Genomic DNA, 19625 nt, shown 5'->3' with positions numbered 1-19625 from the left:
AAAAAAAAAAAAAAAAAAAAAAAAAAAAAAAAGAATCCAAGGCTGGCCAGAAACCTATGACTTCTTAACTAATATGTAAAGATGAGTTAGGCCAGTTTACATTGACTGTCTTCAGAATTTGAACCAAGGTACTGTGAGAGACTGTGGCACTAGCAATAGGATATATATCTGAAGGGAAAAATCTCAATGAGACATATAAGGAGCCACAGCAACATGAAGCAATGTTTTAAATCAATACTATAAGGGGAGCAGAAACTATGAGTAACCTAGCAAAGTGTTAACAAGAAATGAATGGTGAGAATGAACTAGGAAGTAGAGAAATATGTAGGCTTTGAGAGAGATGGAGTTCCTGACTGCCACAGTGTCTGCAACTATCTAGCTCCACTTCCAGCCCATATGTAATTTTACAATAAATCCATTTTCTGCAGTTAATGTGAGCAGGTTCCTGCTCCTTACAATTGCAAAATCCTAACTCTAATGCTTGATAAGGATCTTGCCTAATCTGTAACATCACGTCCAAGAGATCTGCCTGTCAGGAGTGTCCTGTACTCCTTTTTTGGAGTCTGGTCTTTCTCTCAGTCACTGACTCCCTAGGTAAAGAGGATCCATGTTGTTAATACTTCCTGGCTATTGTAGTTATTTTTATGCTCATCAAAATTTACTCCATGTTTCAGGCTTTTGGGGGCCCAGCTACTCAAATAACAAGTTAATGAAGAAAATGGCTTAAAGCCATTCCCTCCTTAGCTAACATGTTCACACTTCCATGAGCATCCTCAGTTAGTTTACTTACTTCTGAATGGCGCAATGCTACCACAGTGATGAGACCCATAGAAAAGCTTACTAGAGTGTAGATTCTGAATACTGTTCTTTTTCCATACATAGTAGTATACTCTGCCTATACATTTTTACCCGACTAAAACCCTTGCTCTATATTGTCATTTCCCCATGTCATTGGTTTTCCATTTACATAGATTTATATTTATATACCTTAATTCAGTTTTTAAATATCACATGTGTATCAAGAACTATGAACAAAGAAACTAAAGTCTTGTGCAACAGACAGACAAGAATGAGAAGTTACAGTAAGGTATGCTAAAGATGTATTTAAGCAGGGGTTGGCAATTTTTTTCATAAAGGGCCAGATAGTAAATATTTTAGGCTTTGTGGGGCACATGGTCTTTGTTTTAACTGCACAACTCTGCCACATGAAAGTAGCCATAGACAATATGTAAACACGTAAGTGCAACTGTATTCCAAAATAATTTTATTTACAAAAACACGTGGTAGCCCAGATTTGGTCCATGGTTCATAGTTTGCCAACCACTGTACTAGACTAAGAACATTCCTTTCTTTAACAATTATTTATTGAATGCTTAGTCTGTTCCTGTTCCTATTCTAGGTGCTAGAGTATTATAGTCACCCAAACATATAAAAACCCCCTCCCTGGTAGAATTTCCTTTCTAGTAGAGAAGATGAATATTAAGCAAAATAAACAAAATAGAATGTTTGTGATAAATTCTAAAAAGAAAAATAAAGCAGGGCAAGAAACCACAGAGCCAAGGGAGTATGTATGGTGTTACATGAGGTCTCCAGGGGCAGTCTCATCCAGAAAGTTACTTTGAAAAAAGACCAGAAGAAAGTGGGATAGTTAGCCATGAAGAAATCTGGAGGAAGAATATTCCAGAAAAGTGAAAAGTCACTAAAAATGTCATGCAATAGGAGTAAGTCTGGCAAATCAGAAGTCCAGTGTGGCTGGAGTGCAATAAGGAGCATGGTAAAAGGTGAGGCCATAGAAATGACTGATGCTATATGACCCTATAAATCAGTCATGCTGTTGGCTTTGACTCTGAATAAGCTGGTAAGCTGCTGGAGAATTACAGGGAGAGGAATGACTTGATCTGAGTTATAACCTAATAGAATTACTCTGATTGCTATGTTAAAAGTAGACTTGGGCAACAGTGCAAGGGCAAAGGTTGAAGACCAGTTAAAAGACTATTGTAATAATCCAGGTGAGTGAAGACAGGGGCCTGGATTAGGGTAGTGGCTATAGGAGAATGAGAAGTGACACAAATGAGGTAGCTAATTTGCTTTTGAGGACAACAGAATGCCCCAATAAGGAGGAAGGGACATCCTAACTGGGACTTGAAGGAAAAGCAGTAGTGATCTAAGTGTTTGGCTCTGGAAATCAGATCCACAACCACTGGACAGCACTCCCAGTAAGAAGTGAGATAAACCTTGATGCTGAGGAAATTAATAATAGATGAGCAGCTTCCTCCAGAGGGTGGTGCTCTGATGGAACCTCAGAAAAATCCCTGATGGCCACACTAACTATATGTCCCACCCACTGCCCACAATACAATTCTGACATCAAGGGAATAAGGGTCTGGTTAGGGGAAGACCTACCAACAAGATTTCATTTATATCCAGTCACTGACGTAATTAAAAACAAGAGTTCAAGAAAAAGAAAATAGAAAAAAAAATGTGTAAGGCTGCAGCTGTCTTTCAAACTCTTAGGCTTAAATTCTAGGAAGGAACCTCTAAGTGAAATCATCTGAGACAGACTGGCATCTGGCCAAGGCACCAAGGCACCCCAACTCCTAGGAAAAAGCTGAAGTATTTTGAACAACTGAGTGTGGTTGGAGACTGGGGTCTCTCCTGAAAAATTTCTAAAAGGAAATATTTTTAACCTAGACAGACCACCTGGCTCACTCACAAGTCTGTCTATCTGGCTAGAAAATAAACTATGAAAAGGAGAAAAACAGCTTCCCCCACCCACTCATCTGAGGAGGAAAGTCCACTAAGTCAGGTGAACAGAAAAAAAAAAACCCAAAAACTGGATTTTATTTGCTCCGTAATACGGTGCCTATTAGAACTGTGGAGAAACTGGCTTGTAGGAAAATAAACAGGAGATGTTTCTATTTGTAGGTAAACTTACTGTGCTTATCTATGGAATCTCATACTTTTTTCCTTCTATTCCCATTGCCAGTTGACGTGAGTATGAGAAGGTAACACTTGCTCTAGAGTTTGCTATCTGTGAATTTTGAAGTGGGGGAACTGGGAGATTTTCTTGTTAGTTTTAAAATTTATCCTCCTTTTCTTCCTGCCCTCTTCTACCCCTTACACTTATTTTCTCCGTGTGTGTGTTTTTTTGGCTTCAGGGAACTTTGAATCTCTACTTCAAAAGAAACCTATAATGAAGCCTGGTTGATGTTTAACAGACCAGCCACTGCAAGGGCCCAGCCTGACCATGCCTTTGGCTCAACAGCCTCCGAGTGTGGGTGAGCAAAGCACAACTAATCCAAAGCATCCAGGTCTGTGTGGCACCAATGTCTCCACCTGTTCCCTTTGATGTCATGTGCCTCTGCTTTCCTGTCCCAAGATATGCCCTTTCTACTGTACACCTGCAGACGCCACTCTCTGCCATGTCCCCCAGGACAATTCCCAGCCACCCTCTTGAGGACCTCTTTAGAGGGAAGTGTGCCATGGGCAAGCATTGTTATGTATAACAGTCCCCTGCCCTTCAACTCTCCAATGAGTTGCCAACATATAGAGATGTTAGCTCATCACAGCCTCCAGAAACAAATATACAGACAATAAATGTATGGTATCCCATTGTCTGCTTCAGAGCATGGTCAGACTAGATGATTGATGCCTTGTTCCACAATTTGTTTTTATTTGGAGATATTTCTCCACATTATAGCAATATTATGAGACTGAAGATATAAAAACCAAAAGAGAGAGACAAGCAGAGTTCCAGATTTAGTGAAATACTTAGCTGAACTCTATAGTGAAAAGGAGAGAAAGCATGGGATGGAAAGTAGGCACAGCAGCAAAGAAAGAACCCTATCTCTGAGACATAATTTTAGGGAGATGTGTGACAGAAACAATTCATAACCAAAAAGAAGCTGCAGCCTGCAAAGGTCAGGGAAGACAAGTTCCCCTGAGGGTACAGAAATTCCTTTGGGCTCAGCTCCGTAGTATGCACCACAGGGAATAACAGTCAAAGGCATTTGTGATTTTACGGAAGCAGACACTCGACACCCTTCCTTCCCTTAACTCTTGCAGATTGTCTCTTGGGGCAGCTACTATGCAGAAATAGACATCTGGCTTATGTAGCCCTGACTAGTTCCAAGTTCCTTTATCTTTGTAAGTCTGTTCAACTGTCTGGGTAATGTATCGTAATTCATATCTCCTCCTGACCAGTCCAGAGCCTGATAAGTACTCTCCCTTTGACAGGCCCATCTGTGTTACAGATGTTTGATGCTGGACTCATCAGGCTCTCTTCTCAGAACCTCTGGGAGAGGAACTACTTTGGGCTAGATTTCTGGTTTCTTGCTGGGGGTGGTGGGAATGCATCTTACTTTGTTTTTTGCTACCATAAAAGAATACATGAGAATGGGTAATTTATGAAAAAGAGAGGTTTATTTCCTACAGTTCTGGAGGCTGGAAAGTCCAAGGTCGAGGGGCCTGCATCTAGTGAAGGTCTTCTTGCTTCATAATCCCATGGCAGAAGACAGAAGTACAAGAAAGCAGGCATGAGCAAAATCATCCTTTTAACAGACACTCACTCCTGTGATAATAGCATTAATCCTTTTTTTTTTTTTAGATGGAGTTTCACTCATGTTGCCCAGGCTGGAGTGCAATGGCACGATCTCGGCTCATGGCAACCTCTATCTCCCAGGTTCAAGTGATTCTCCTGCCTCAGCCTCTTGAGTACAAGATAACAGGCATATGCCACCATGCCGAGCTAACTCTATTTTTTAGTAGAGATGGGTTTTTCCATGTTGGTCAGGCTGGTCTTGAACTCCCGACCTGCCTCAGCCTCCCAAAGTGCTGGGATTACAGGCTTGAGCCACTGTGCCTGGCCCTAAGTATCTCTTAAAGCTTCCACCTCTCAACACTGTTGCTTTAGGGTTTACATTTCTAACATATGAACTTCGGAGGACAAGTTAAAACCATAGCAGGAAGATTGAACAGTATTTGTGAAGTGAGGAGAGTTATGCATACATCAATCCTTGTATTTGAATGTTAGTGATCTGTTTATAGGTCTGTCCACCACTTTCTACCATTCTCCCCTGACCCCTAAACTGTGAGCTTTTGGTGCTTCCACTGTGAGTAGAAAGACTCTGTGCCTGGAGCACTCTGCTCAATAAATGCCGGGCAAAGCGCTTGTCAGTTTCAGAGTCACCGCATAATGGAATTGTGAGCTTGAGCGCTGTGATTTAATTGTAATAATAAGGAGGATCTACAAAGCTAATCTAGTTCAGAGATAGCCACTAATTCCACCAAGTCACAGGACCACATGGAAACCCAAAGATCTATATTTCTATGAATCAAAGGTCCTTTCAAACAATTCAAGCCATGGTAAAGAAAAGCCATCCCCCATGTTCTGCTTTTAATGCCTCAGCCTGGATTTAAACATAGAGAATTTAGATAAAATTACTGAACTTCTTCTCTAAGTTGTTAGCACTTACTCTTTCCATAGTCTTTATATGTGTTCCTCTGCCTTCCTTCCATGCCTGACACAACATAGAAGCTTGATAAATAATCATTTTTCAAAATATTGCTCTTGCCAAGAGTCATAAAAATATTTTTAATAATAAAAACTCAGCACAAAAAATAGGAGAGGGAAGGCAGAAAAAAACCTATACATGAAATAAGTATAAGGGAGCTGAGCTAAAAGAAAACCTCTCACCTCCACTATGTTTCTGTCTTCAAATTTTTTTTCTCAAAAAGAGACAATTCAGCAGTAATTATTCATTTTTAGATCATCATAGGTAGAGATTTAAAAGTATAGTTTCTACTGTGAACAAGCATTAGACATTCAAGGAAAGTCACCAGCATAGATAGTCATGAATTTTTAAAATCATAAAAAAAGAAAAGTTGACTTCAGATGCATCAGATATAACACACACACACACACAAAATTCCAAATGAATCACATTTTTATCTTTGAAAATGTTTATCTTAAAATTTTTTAAGGATTACATTAAAAACAATCAAAGAATAAAAGGGTTTTAAAAGCTTGATTACTAAAATGAAAAAGTAAATAGAGCATTGAAAGATAGACTAAAAAAAAATCTCAAAAACAAAAAAAAGGGGAGAAGAGTAAACTAACAAAATGTAGGAGAGGAAAGAAACAGAGAGTAAGTTCAGTAGATGCATCCCCAGGAGTATCAGGGATAACAAAGAGGACAGAGAAAACTGAATGGAGAAATAAAGTAATAATTTAAGAGATTTTTCCAGAGATAAGGGGCATAAGGGTCCGAATTGAACAGTGTTCAACAAAAGAACAATAAAAGGCAAGTTCTAAAAAGTAATCTTACAAATCCCTAGAGTAACAAGGCTAAGAACAAGATTCTAAAACATTCTATAAATACATATTTATATATATACACACACATACACATGTGTGTATGTATGTATACACACATACGTATAAAAATACACACAATTATCGGAACAGAAGCTAGAAGCAATTAACAAATTTCTTCACAAGTTTCAGAGAAACTGTTTTTCAATTCAAAATTTTACACCAAACAAACTTTCAGTTTTGTATGAAGGCAGAATAAAAACATTCTAAGAAGTGCATTTTCAGAAAAGATTATCTAAAACATCTTTTCTTAGAAACTTACTTGAGGATTCTTTCCAGAAAAACAAGGTAGTAAATTAAGAGATTTTCATGTAATTCAGGACACAGTGGCTCTAGCCCAAAAAAGGCAGTGAAGAGAAGTCCCAGGATGACAATTGTGCAGCAGACCTAAAGATAACTGGCCAAGATTGGAAGAGGAAAATAGAAATAACTAGAAGGAAGCGCTCTAGAAGAGTGTTAAAAAAAAAAATGTTTTTTGGAAGGTGAAGAAGAAGAATTTTATTTAGTGTTAGAACAGCTTAGAGGAGGGGAACATGTTTATAAATATTGTCTACAAATTAGCCGGTAAAATAAAGTATTTGAAAACAATCGAGAATATCAAGAAAGAATAAAAGAAGGAAAGAAGGAAATAGATACTCAACAGGTTGGGCTGGGGATGGGAAGAAGCTGTGCAAGAAAACAAATATGATAATAGACTAGTACTTTTTTCTGCAACAAATAACATTTCACAGTCATACTGCTATAATACATACAATTAATTCAACAAAAAATAGTAAAATAATTATATGGAAGAATGCAAGGACAAGGAAGGAGATAATGTAAGAGAGTTAGTCTCATCTCTATCATAAGAAGTCAACAGATAATGTTTAAAATTTATGAGCAATATAAATAATATTTGGAGAGATACAGGAAACTACCAGGAAAAAAAAAACAGGTAAAAAAATAAATATAGTAATCTGTGTGGACCAAGCACAGAGTGTGAAGAAGGATGGGGAAGAGTTAGGCAGGGGATTGATCTTCTTCCTTCTGCCTTTTGATATAATTTGATATTTTAAACCATGAGCACTTTTTACTTTGAGTTAGTATTTTTAACTATCATAAAGTATAAATATTTCCTTTGTATTCCACAAAGCAGGTTTTATATGTGGGGGTAAGAGAGTCACTTAGGAATAAAGGTTCAAAACACTACTGGGTCTATAAATAGAAGGAGTGAGTTTCCCTTCTGCAGGCAGTGAAGTGAGTACGTTATAAACACCCAGATAAGGGCAATGTGGTAGGAATTTAGAGAAACAAAGGGAAATTCTGAGGAGAATAGTACCTGGGTACCTTGAAAGACAGCTCTCTCAGACAGGGCAGTGAATTATTACTATAAACTAGGAGACCAGACTTTCTCATTTCTCCAGGGGATCCTAAGTGTTGCTAACCACTGCTGTTAGTGATGTTTAGTTTCTGCTTAAGGTTACCAAAATCTAAAAACCAAACCCAAACAGAATTTTTTAAAATTACACTTTAAGTTCTGGGACACATGTGCAGAACATGCAGATTTGTTACACAAGTATACATGTGCCATGGTGATTTGCTGCACCCATCAACCAGTTATCTACAACAGGTATTTCTCCTAATGCTATTCATCCCCTATCCCCTCACACCCCAACAGGCCCCGGTCTGTGATGTTCCTCTCCCTGTGTCCATGTGTTCTCATTGTTCCAAACAGAATTTTCTTATACAAATAGTTCTGATCATTTGATTAGTTGTCTTTTAATTATTATGTAAATAAAGGCTTCCCGTCTGTCAGCTTTAATAATAATAATAATAATGGAAGAATAATACGAATTTTTTTTTTGAGATGGAGTCTTTCTCTGTCTCCCAGGCTGGAGTGCAGTGGCATGACCTCTGCTCACTGCAACATCCACCTTCTGGGTTCAAGTGATTCTTCTGACTCAGCCTCCCCAGTGGCTGGGACTAAAGGTGTGTGCCACCACGCCTGGCTAATTTTTTGTGTTTTTAGTAGATATGGGGTTTTACTACATTTGTAAGGATGGTCTCAATCTCCTGACCTTGTGATCCACCTGTCTCGGCCTCCCAAAATGCTGGAATTACAGGCATAAACCAACGTGCCTGGCCGAATTAATGTTATTTTAGAACTATTTGTATACATTGAGAACTTTAGAGCTACTTTCTTATACTTTATTTCATTTGATTCACAAAATAACCTGAAAATACTGAAAATGCAAGGTATTACTGCCATCCTCATTTTATCGACAAGACTTCTGAGTTTCTAAAAGTGACTTGCATAACTTACAAACCTAGTTAAATAGGAAAGACTCCAAAATTTAACCATTTGGAACCCTTCATTCTGAATCACATACTCAATTTTTAACACCACATGCTTGAAGTACAAGCTAGTCTATTAGTGGTAATTCACACCAAGAGGACTCCCCACACCCAGGGATACCATGAACTACTTGTACAAATTGTGTCCAACACAAAGGCAGCTTTCAAGACATCTGGTGGGAGCGGATATCCTGTTTCCTCACCTCCCACCAGCCCTATACCCTGGCTCAGGTAAGCCTTTTCATAATTTGAACAAAGGCATCAGTTGTGCACTGGGGATGCTTTTTCCACATACACATATTAACAAGTTCAATGGCTACCTACCTACTTCCTTACCCTCCTCTATTATGTCCAACCCCTACATCAGCCATCAAATGAGAATCTTACTGGCTTCTGTCTCAGAACAAGAGACACAGGAGAACCATTCATTCATCAACTTAAACAACTAAACATCAGCTACTATTCTAGGCATTGGGAATATAGTGGTTAACAGAATAAACAAGGGTCCTGATCTCACGGAGCTGATATTCCAAATAGGAGAAAAACAGACAAACACATGAATGTGAAAGAAAAATTATCAGAAATACTAAGTGTTAAACAGGAAATTTTAATTAGTTGATGTAATAGTAATTGATAGATGCTTTAATCTGAGGGATTAGAAAAGGCCTCCCAGGTGGTAGTATCTAAGCAGATATTTGAATGACGGGAGAACCCACCAAAGGAAGATTAAGGAAAAGAGGATTCCAAGAAGATGGAACAGCAAATGCAAAGCCCTAGGGGCAGGAAGAAAGCTTGGTCTGTTCAATGGAACAGAATCAAGTCAGTGAGGCTGTGCTATGTGGGTGAGGATGGAGAGGTAGACAGGGGCCAGATTGCATTAAGAGCCTGTGTGTCAGGTAGGGGGTTCAGATTTTATTCTGAGCGCAGTGGAGGAAAAAATCTTAAGAAGGGAAATGACAGGATCTGACTTACCTTTTTCAAAAGATCCTTCTGGATGCTGCATGAAGAATGGAATTTAATGGGGCAACAGTGAAATATCCCAGTCACCTAAAGGAGACTAGTGGCTAGATGTAGCATGTCTGTCTTTACGAAACCGCTCAGCACCAGAGAGTAAACAGACGTAAGGCCTTTTCACAGATTTATATTACTTTGCCAAGACCCTAAGACAATAGGAAGTGTCATCATGTGTAATTAGTACTGATTCGTTTCTATGCCTGGATACCTCGTTTGTTCTCCATGAAGATATCCTGGCCTCCTCTGGTAAAGTAAGTTGTTCAGTTTCTCTGTGCCCAAGTACCTGGTGCATATGCTCTTGGGTGCACTTCGCACTGTGTACACAACTTTCTGCCCCACAAATAATGAGTTCTGTGAGGGCTGTCTCTTGTCTCAGTCATCTGTGTCCCTAATTACATAACAGAACACCTAGCATTTCACAAAAGATTAATACTGTCTGATGGGGTGGATTAATGTTTTATTCAGGGACTGTGTGAACACGTTTGTCTCCAAAATCAAAGGATAAAATGATGTTAGAAATGCACCCTACAAGTAGGCCACCCCAAACCCCAATCCCTTACCTCTGGGGTGAGTCAGGGTCAAAGCAGGTCTTGCGCACGTCAGCCACCTGGGGGTCGCAGCAGTCCCCGTCGTCAAAGTCGTTCAGCATGTTGTTGCAGTCCGCGTGACAGAGCCCATCCCTGCGGTTCCAGGAGTAGCAGCGGCCCTGCCGGCGGCAGTCACCCCCATCATAGCCTGTGAGTGGGTGCTCACACTCGGGGTCGCAATGGTCGTTTCCAATCTTGCTGGGCTCACAGTTCACAAGCACAACCCGGTGTCGCAGGGTAGAATTGCGGACCTGGTGGACGCTCAGCTGCCAGCTGATATTGTAGCGGTTGAAGGCCTCATTCAGTGCCTCGTGCTGCAGACGAATCTGCTCCTCACTCACAATGGGGTTTAGGCCCTCATCATTGCAGATGTTCACGACCTGGTAGCGTATCACCTTCTCTCCCCGAAGAGGCCAGTATCCATTGTATTGGGAGATCAATTCCACATTGTCACAAACCGTTTGCCCACAGAGTGGGGGCCGCAAAGGCGACAGAATCTCAGGCTCTGGCTCAAAGCCCTGGAGAACCTCAAGTCGTGGGTATTTCTCATCTCTAAAGGGAACCCACTCTGTATTCAGAGGCTCAAAACTCGCTGTCAGGACCAAGTCAGTCATCTCCTCCTCCCCACTTGAATGCTGAGAACTGTTTTGAAAATGGCTTTGTGGGAGGGCAGTTGACCAGAAAACCAGTGTGCCCAGGTGTCCACGGAAATAGTGTCTATCCTCAGATCTGTCTCCCCCAAGGAGCAAACAGCGGCAGGATGCCATGAAGGGGCTATTCAGTGGACCAGACTGGCTGAGACTGCTAGCCACCTGAGTGCCATCCACATACAGAGCCATACGCTGTCCATCGTAAGTGGCCGCCAGGTGGGTCCATGTGCCTGGTTGGTAGCGACTGTGGCTAATCAAGATGGTGGCTTTCTTCATGCGGTCGGTACGGAGGGAGAAGAAGAAGCGAGCATCCCGCTTTCCCTTGTCCTTCCCTGAGCGGATCCCCAGGGCCCAGCCTTTGTCACTGACAGTGTGGGAGCAGTTATCAAACACACCTGGGAAAGAAGGAAGAATCGAGGGAAGAGATACCAGATACAAAGAGGAATGGAGAAAGGGAGAAGAAAGCCCATGTAAATAACAAGAATGCAGGATTTAATGGGGAAAAAAGTAAGTGACCCAGATTTCTCACCTGAGATGCCTATTCAATATCCCTATATTAGGCTGTTCTGGCATCTCCTATCCCCAAAAGGAATCTGATTTGAGATTCCACCCAAGTTAACTCATTCTGGTATGTTTACATAACCAAAATGGAAGCTGAAAAGCAGATGTTCAATGCCAATGGCAAGAATCCTCTAGCACTTCATCACAAATGTGCTTTGCACTGACTGGCTTTGAGTCAGTGCCTGTCTTCATTGATCCTAGCTCTTTCCCATTTCCTCAGAAGCCATGAGGGTAGTCATACTTTTTGCAAATGACAGCCATCCCCTACCCTCTGGAAGGTGATTTTTCTCTACTGAACATTAAAAGGATGATACTCATGGAGAAAACAAGTTGATGAATCAGGGAGTCTTTCTAAAGAAGATGGTAACATCCCAGACGTCATTCCTAGCCCACTATTCCCTCTAACACCTTTCATGGGTAAGGATGCCCACCCACAGTGAACAACTGTTCCCCAGAGAAAGCAATATGGCACTGCCCCATGGCCCTAGCTTAAAAAAACTAGTCACTGAGTTAGTAGAATGACTGCTCTATACCCAGTAACACCCACAACAGGGTAGAAGCAGACCGTTTCCAGATTAATGAAGGTCCTATCATACACTAACTACCTTGCACAGAGCAGGTATAGGGTTGTTAAATCTAATTGAATAAACAAAGGATAGAACACCCATAAAAAGCTAGATCATTAATAAATTGGCAGCAGGGCAGCAGGAATAGGCACAAACTTTCAGATGTGGCATGATCCCAGTTGGGACTCAGGCATTTTGGAGGCCTCAAATGTTCCTAGTAACTCATCTTCAGTTTACTCACCATCTTCCCCTCAGTACCTCTTCTAGTACACAGTCTCTCAGGAATAGCTTTTACTTATAAATCATATGAAGGCAGTACGTTCACATAGGAAATGCTTAATACTGCTTGCACTGATGAAAAAATGATGGAAAAATCTACCAGTCTTTGGATCAGATACATGGGTAAACATCAAGAGTCATTTTCCCCAAGCTTGTTAAATAAGAATTTTATTTGTTCCCTGACCTCCTATACAATGCAGTCCAACAATAATTCTCTGTAGACAGTCTAGATTTATAAGCCACAAGGCTTCTTATTCTGATGGCAGGCAAGTGTTTTATAAGTGGCTATGTTTCCAAAAGTGATAGAATATCTTCTCTTCTGTCTTCAGCATATATTAATAACTTGTTGTTTACAAAATAAAAGTAGTTTTTAGCAAAAATATTTCCTCCCAAACCCAGCAATTCTAATAATTATACTCTGAATTACTAGTGATGACTACACTACAGTACAATGGGGTGTTTCGATTTTCGTTTGGGGGTTTTTGTTGTCATTGTTTTTACACTAAAGTCTATCTGTTAAAGAAGCATAAGGAATACTCCTCTACAAACCCTTGAGTAGATTTTCAAAAAAGTAAACAAATATAGTGGGATTAATACTAAGTTCCCTGACTCATATTTTCTCCTAGTCCACTTATTTTAATAACTACTAAGTAGCCTTAATTATCTATCTGACCTATGAACACATATACTGCAATATTGACTATCAGGACCATGGAGTTAATAGTCTGTCAGCTGTTTGCTGATTTTTAAGAGAAAGTACTAGTACTTTATATTTGTTACATACACACAGGTATATATATGAGTTTAGATATAAATTGTTAGGCTTGACATATAAGTTACCAGATAATTAACATGATTATCTGCCAGGCATCTAGTTGCAATTTTAAACACTTTAATTTGCTATCCTTAGAATATCTCTTTTATCATCAAAAATATAATTGTTCTTACCTGTCTCATACAGAGGTATAAAGTTACTAATAGTGTCTCTAAAATGATATTTCTAACTTTTTGAGATACTAAATAAAAGATGGACCACTCTGATTATACTAGTCTAGTTCTGATTAATATGAGTTTTGCAATTATATCAAAAAAATTTACAGCCAAGAGCACTAAGATCATCTATTTTACTTGTGAGATATAGCCAGTATGTAGAAATATTATTTTGAATGATTACCAAAGTAATGATTCTTTGCTGTCTAATTTATTAAGATGTCCAAGCAGCAAATGAAAAACCTCACTAGGTGCTTAGAAAACTACATTTTACTTGCTTTGTTACCATTGTTCATACTTCATCTGTATGAAGATAAATAGTTGCTGACGCACCATCCTGCACTCCTCCTAGTTAAAAAGGCATAATTAGCAAATAGAATTCTCTAACTCAATGTCAACAACTCTAGTTGTGGATGAGAATCACATGTGAAGCTTTAACAAATAGACTATTTTCAAGCCATGTTGAGAGATTATCCCATATTACAAAAGAAATCAGTTTCTTGCTGCTGCTTAGTAGAACAAAATGTGGAAGACAGAAGTTGAGAGCCTTAGTATTTTTCATCCAGTAAAGGAAACTTAGCAAGATTGATACCAATGGTAAGTTAAATCAGACATGAAAGTGTAAAGCACATCTGAAATTCTTTTAAATCATTTGTTTAAAAATTATACTAGATCAGGCTTCTTAGATTTGTCTAAGACGTCTATGAAACAGTAATACATACATGTGCATCAATTCAGCAAATTAATGGAATGAGAGATAGTTAAGATAAATAAGGACCTCTTATGAATAAGTGCACAGAAACAGACTAAATTAGCTCACCTATGCAACTGCAAGTTTGGTAGATATTACAAAGCAATACTATCTGCCAATCTCAGTACTTGGTGCTAGAGATTCAATAGTGATCAAATAGTTATATGATATCATGGAGAGTTCAGTATAGTGCAGAAAATAAACCTGAAATAAATAACAATGGAATATGCTGACTATTGAAAGTATAAATAGCTATGGGAGCAGCAAAAGGACCTCTTCATTAAAACATGGACATAACATAGCAGAAATTCTCCTTCAAGTCACTAAATGTCAATGTTCCAGCACTGACTTGTCTTAATAATTTGATTCCTAGAAGGCACCCACCATCCAAATCTGCCCATGAAATTAGTGCTACCTTGATTACCAGTTGGACACTAGCTATTTTGAGAGAAGGAGTTTCATGATGTGTTATCAAAGGAAATAACAAATTAGATATAAAAACCGGTGGTATGATGGTAAATGTTTAACAACTGGTCCTCTGAAGATTTAAAAAAAAAAAAATCCATGTCCTGATTTGCAACATTTGCCAACTTCTGTGGTATAAATTACTCCCCAAATGGCCAATTTCAAGTTACCAATATGATGTCAATGAACATGGGTTTGGGAAGAGATGTGTACAATTAATTGGCTCTGGTGAACCAGTTTGAGCCAATTCTATTACTGCAAAGACTAAAAAGGAAAGCAATTGCAATCTGCCAAGTGTCTCCTTTTCCCTTTAACTACTAAAGTTAGATGTGGCTGCTTTGCTGATAATATCATTTTTTTGCAATTTAAAAAGGGGTAAATGTTGCCTATACTCTGAGTTTTCACCCATAACACATCTACCAGAGGACCCAGTGACCAACCGTGACTGTGAACAAAATGTATCCATCCCAGGTCTGCTTTTCTGCATCCTTTAGCTATAAACTGGGGTCACAGAGAAGCCTGCACAGCTGCCAACATGCTCTCAGGAGGGAACTTCAGCCCTACTTTCTTGATCTCATTAAGCAAAAGTAAGATAAACTTTGTTTCAAAAGAAAAGTTGCAGAATCCCAGGTTGAGGAGACTTCTTCTCAGTCTAGCAGAGTAAAGACGGGCAAAACCAATGCAGTCCAAGCCAAGACAATATACGTGGTGAAACTCTGAGTTTGTGCAACATTGGGATTTTATAATTTTGGATGTACATGAGATAGAAGCAAACATGTTATAACTGTTGTTTGTTCATCAAAGCCACACATTCTTGGAAAGAACAGAGGGACCAGTACATGAATATGATTTATGAAATTACTCAACACTAAATTGAACCATGATAGCCCATGGATTAGAACAATCAGGTCAAACAATGTAACTCAAAAGATGGTGGTAGTGTGGAAGCCAAACATTTGGACCACATCATCTTAAAACTGTAAGAATCATTTTCTCAGCTCTTTCTTGCAACTGGCTTCCATCATACATGTTTACTAAACTTAAAACTGTTCAAGCACCTTACCTTGTATTTAATCTGAGTTTTGAGAGAAAGAAAAGTAAATTGAGGGAGGATATCTTGTTCACTGTATTCCTGCTCTCAACTCCAAAAATTCTTAGAGACCATGGGCGTCTTAAAAGAGCAATATGCTGGTGTGGGCTTTAGCAAACCTCATGTGCATCCAGTTCTCTACTATCATTAATTACCAGCACTTGGAATTGATAGAGTCAATTATCCTCAAGGAGAAAGGTTTTCTCTCAAACTGGAATGTAGTCCTCCAGAGTGACTATGAACAATTATAATCAAGCATTGAACATCATAGAGTTACAAATGGCTGTTTCATGAAAAACAAATTTTGAATGTGGCCCCTGTAAAGTAGTAATCCTGCTTCTTTCCATTACTGCTTGAGTAATGGAAACCTGAGTTGCTTCTTGATGCTCAGTATATCTGTTGCTTATGCCAAAAAGAGATAGAGACTTGAACTATCTTTTATTATTTGTCTACTATGTGCAACTCTATCACTGGTGGACATGCCCCACCCACAACAAAGTCCTGAAAAACAGCTTGGCAGCCCACCTTGGGTAGACACATCTTCAGACTGACCAAATGACTGTGTGCCTGTTCTTGAGAACTGAAAAACAACCCAGGGGGCTTGCCCCTCAAGGACACACCCCCAGGCCAGTCAAGGTGCCATGTACCCACACCCCTGACCAGAGTAACAGGCCCATAGCCCCAACCTCAGTGAGCCAGACCCCAAGCTGGCTGACTTGCCATGGGCATTATGTGCATCACATTTCTCTCTCCACCAAAGAAACAGTCCAGCAAGCACACATCCAGCAAAGTTGTGCCACTGCTGCCACAAACTCTTGCTGCCTAGGCCACTGAGATACAAAAATCACTAGCATGAATTACAGCCAAATAAACCGCCTGGAGACTATTGTGTTTACCTGGAATTAAAGCCAACATATGCTACCCAACTGACACCCTAAGATCCATCTATAGAAATAAGTATTTTCCCAAGGATGCCCTCTCTCACCACTCCCATCTGATATACTATTGGAAGTTCTGGCCAGGGCAATCAGGCAAGAGAAAGAAATAAAGGGTATTCAAAGAGGAAGTCAAGTTGTCTCTATTTGCAGATGACATGATTTTATATTTAGAGAACTCCATCATCTCAGCCCAAAAACTTCTTGAACTGATAAGCAACTTCAACAAAGCCTCAGGATACAAAATAAATGTGAAAAATCACAAGCATTCCTTTACACCAACAATAGACAATCAGAAGACCAAATCATGAAAGAACTCCCATTCTAATCACTACAAAGAGAATAAAATACCTAGGAATATAGCTAACAAGCATTGTGAAAGACCTCTTCAAGACGAACTACAAACCACTGCTCAAGGAAGTAAGAGAGGACACAAACAAATGGAAAAACATTCCCTCCTCATGGATGGGATGAATCAATTTCGTGAAAATGGCCATATGGCCCAATGAAACTTATAGATTCAATGCTGTTCCCATCAAGTTACCGCTGATATTCTTCACAGAATTAGAAAAAAACTATTTTAAATTTTAGCCAAGACAATCCTAAGCAAAAAGAACAAAGCTGGAGGCATCACACTACTTGATTTCAAACCATACTACAAGGCTACAGGAACCAAAACAGCATGGTCCTGGTACCAAAACAGACATACAGACCAATGGAACAGAACAGAAACCTCAGAAATCACACCACACATCTACAACCATCTGATTGTTGACAAACCTGACAAAAATAGACAATGGGGAAAGGATCTCCTATTCAGTAAATGGTGCTGGGAAAACTGTCTAGCCATATGCAGAAAACTAAAACTGAACCCCCTTCCTTACACCTTACACAAAAATTAAGATGGATTAAAGACTGAAATGTAAAACCCCAAACCATAAAAACCCTCGAAGAAAACCTAGGCAATACCATTCAGGACATAGGCATGGGCAAAGACTTCATGACAAAAATGCCAAAAGCAATTGCAATAAAAGCCAAAAATAGACAAATGGGATCTAATTAAACTAAAGAGCTTCTGTACAGTAAAAGAAACTATCATCACAGTGAATAGGCGACCTACAGAATGAGAGAAAATTTTTGCAATCTATCCATCTGACAAAGGTCTAATATCCAGAATTTATGAGGGACTTAAACATATTTACAAGAAAAAAACAAACAACCTATTAAAAAGCAGGCAAAGGATATGAACAGATACTTCTCAAAAGAAGACATTTACACAGCCAACAAACATGAAAAAGAAGCTCAACATCACTGATCATTAGAGAAAGGCAAGTCAAAGCCACAATGAAATCCCATCTCACACCAGTTAGAACGGTGATCATTAAAAAATTAGGAGACAGATGCTGGAGAGGATGTGGAGAAACAGGAATGTTTTTACATTGTTGGTGGGAGTGTAGATTAGTTCAACAATTGTGGAAGACAGTGTGGCATTTCCTCAAGGACCTAGAACTAGAAATACCATTTGACCCAGAAATCCCATTACTGGGTATATACTCAAAGGATTTTAAATCGTTCTATTATAAAGACACATGTACACGTATGTTTATTGCAGCACTGTTCACAATAGCAAATACTTGGAGCCAACCCAAATCCCCACAATGATAGACTGGATAAAGAAAGTATGCACATATACACCATGGAATACTATGCAGCCATAATAAAGGATGAGTTCATGTCCTTTGCAGGGACATGGATGAATCTGGAAACTATCATTCTCAGCAAACTGTCACAAGAACAGAAAACCAAACAGGGCATGTTCTCACCCATAAGTGTCTGTTGAACAATGAAAACACATGGACATGGGGGGGGCGGGTCACACACCAGGGCCTGTTGGGGGGTGGGAGCTAGGGAAGGGAGAGCAGGGGGTGGGGAGATAGGGTAGGGATAGCATTAGGAGAAGTACCTAATGTGGATGGCAGGGTGATGTATGCAGCAAACCATCATGGAACGTGTATACTTATAGAACAAACCAGCACATTCTTCACATGTACTTCAGAACTTAGAGTATATATTTTTAAAAAATGAAAAAAAAAAGCCTACAAAAATGTATGAAAAATCAGTAAGTGAACAAATATTGGCATATGGTAGTTGCAGAAAGAGAAGAGAAGAGGTGAAGAAAACATATTTAATGAAATAATAGTGAAAAACTTCTCATGTGTTGGAAGAAGGGTGGACATTCAGATCCAATAAACTCCAAACTCTCCAAATATATTTAACCTAAACAAGTCCTCTCCAAAGCACAATTGACTCTTCCAAAAGTCAAAGACAAAAATGCCTAGAGAAAAATATACTATCAAGTCACATATAAGAGAATACCCATAGCCTAATTGCAGTTGTCTTGGCAAAAATCTTATAGGCCAGAAGAGGATGGAATGAAATATTTGAAGTAGTAAAAGAAAAACAAACAAACAAATCTCTCAGACAAGAATACTATACCCAGCAAAGCTATTCTTAGAAATGAAGGAGAAATAAAGTCTTTGTCAGATAAGCAGAAACTTGGAGAATTCATCACCACTAGACCAGCCTTACAAGAAATGCTTAAAGGTGTCTTACCTCTGGAAGCAAAAATATAGTAACTACAAGTGTTCATGAAGACATATGAAAGTACAAAACTTACAGATAGAGCAAATAAACAAAAAAGAAAGAAACAAAACTTTATCACTTCAGAAAACCATGCCAAATGTAAAAATAAACAATAAGAGAGAAAGTAAGGAATAAATAACAAACAAAACAATAAGAAGCAATCAACAAAATGAACTAAATTCCCCAACTAAAAAAATATAGACTGACCAAAGGGATTTTTAAAAGATCCAACTATATGTTGCCTATAAGAAACTCAGTTTACCTGTAAAGACACACATAGACTGAAAGTGAAAAACAATGTTTCATGCAAATGGAAATAAAAAATGAACAGGAAAAGCTATACTTATATACAATAAAACAGGCTTTAAGTCAAAAACTAAAAAAAAA

The 19625-nt window shown here is 39.0% G+C and overlaps 1 protein-coding gene and 1 long non-coding RNA gene across 3 annotated transcripts in view; one reads left to right on the top strand and one right to left on the bottom strand.

The window, feature by feature from the left end:
* The window catches only part of LOC119468254, a 15431-nt gene extending 9782 nt beyond the window's left edge, over positions 1–5649 (top strand). Inside the window, exon 3 of the long non-coding RNA XR_005196911.1 lies at positions 5638–5649. This is a non-coding gene — a long non-coding RNA (uncharacterized LOC119468254). The remainder of the gene's footprint in view (positions 1–5637) is intronic.
* Positions 1–19625, bottom strand: part of PAPPA2 (pappalysin 2) — a 288728-nt gene that overhangs the window by 240292 nt on the left and 28811 nt on the right. For both annotated transcript variants that reach the window (XM_017508836.2, XM_037731478.1), the window contains one exon: positions 10282–11353. In XM_017508836.2, coding sequence (XP_017364325.1) covers positions 10282–11353 — 1072 coding nt within the window. The remainder of the gene's footprint in view (positions 1–10281; positions 11354–19625) is intronic.

The sequence above is a fragment of the Cebus imitator genome, unplaced genomic scaffold, assembly GCF_001604975.1.
Source record: "Cebus imitator isolate Cc_AM_T3 unplaced genomic scaffold, Cebus_imitator-1.0 Scaffold402, whole genome shotgun sequence".
Classification (NCBI taxonomy): Eukaryota; Metazoa; Chordata; class Mammalia; order Primates; family Cebidae; genus Cebus; species Cebus imitator.
Note: the sequence above shows the minus strand (reverse complement) of the source record. Positions and strands in the feature narration are given on the sequence as shown.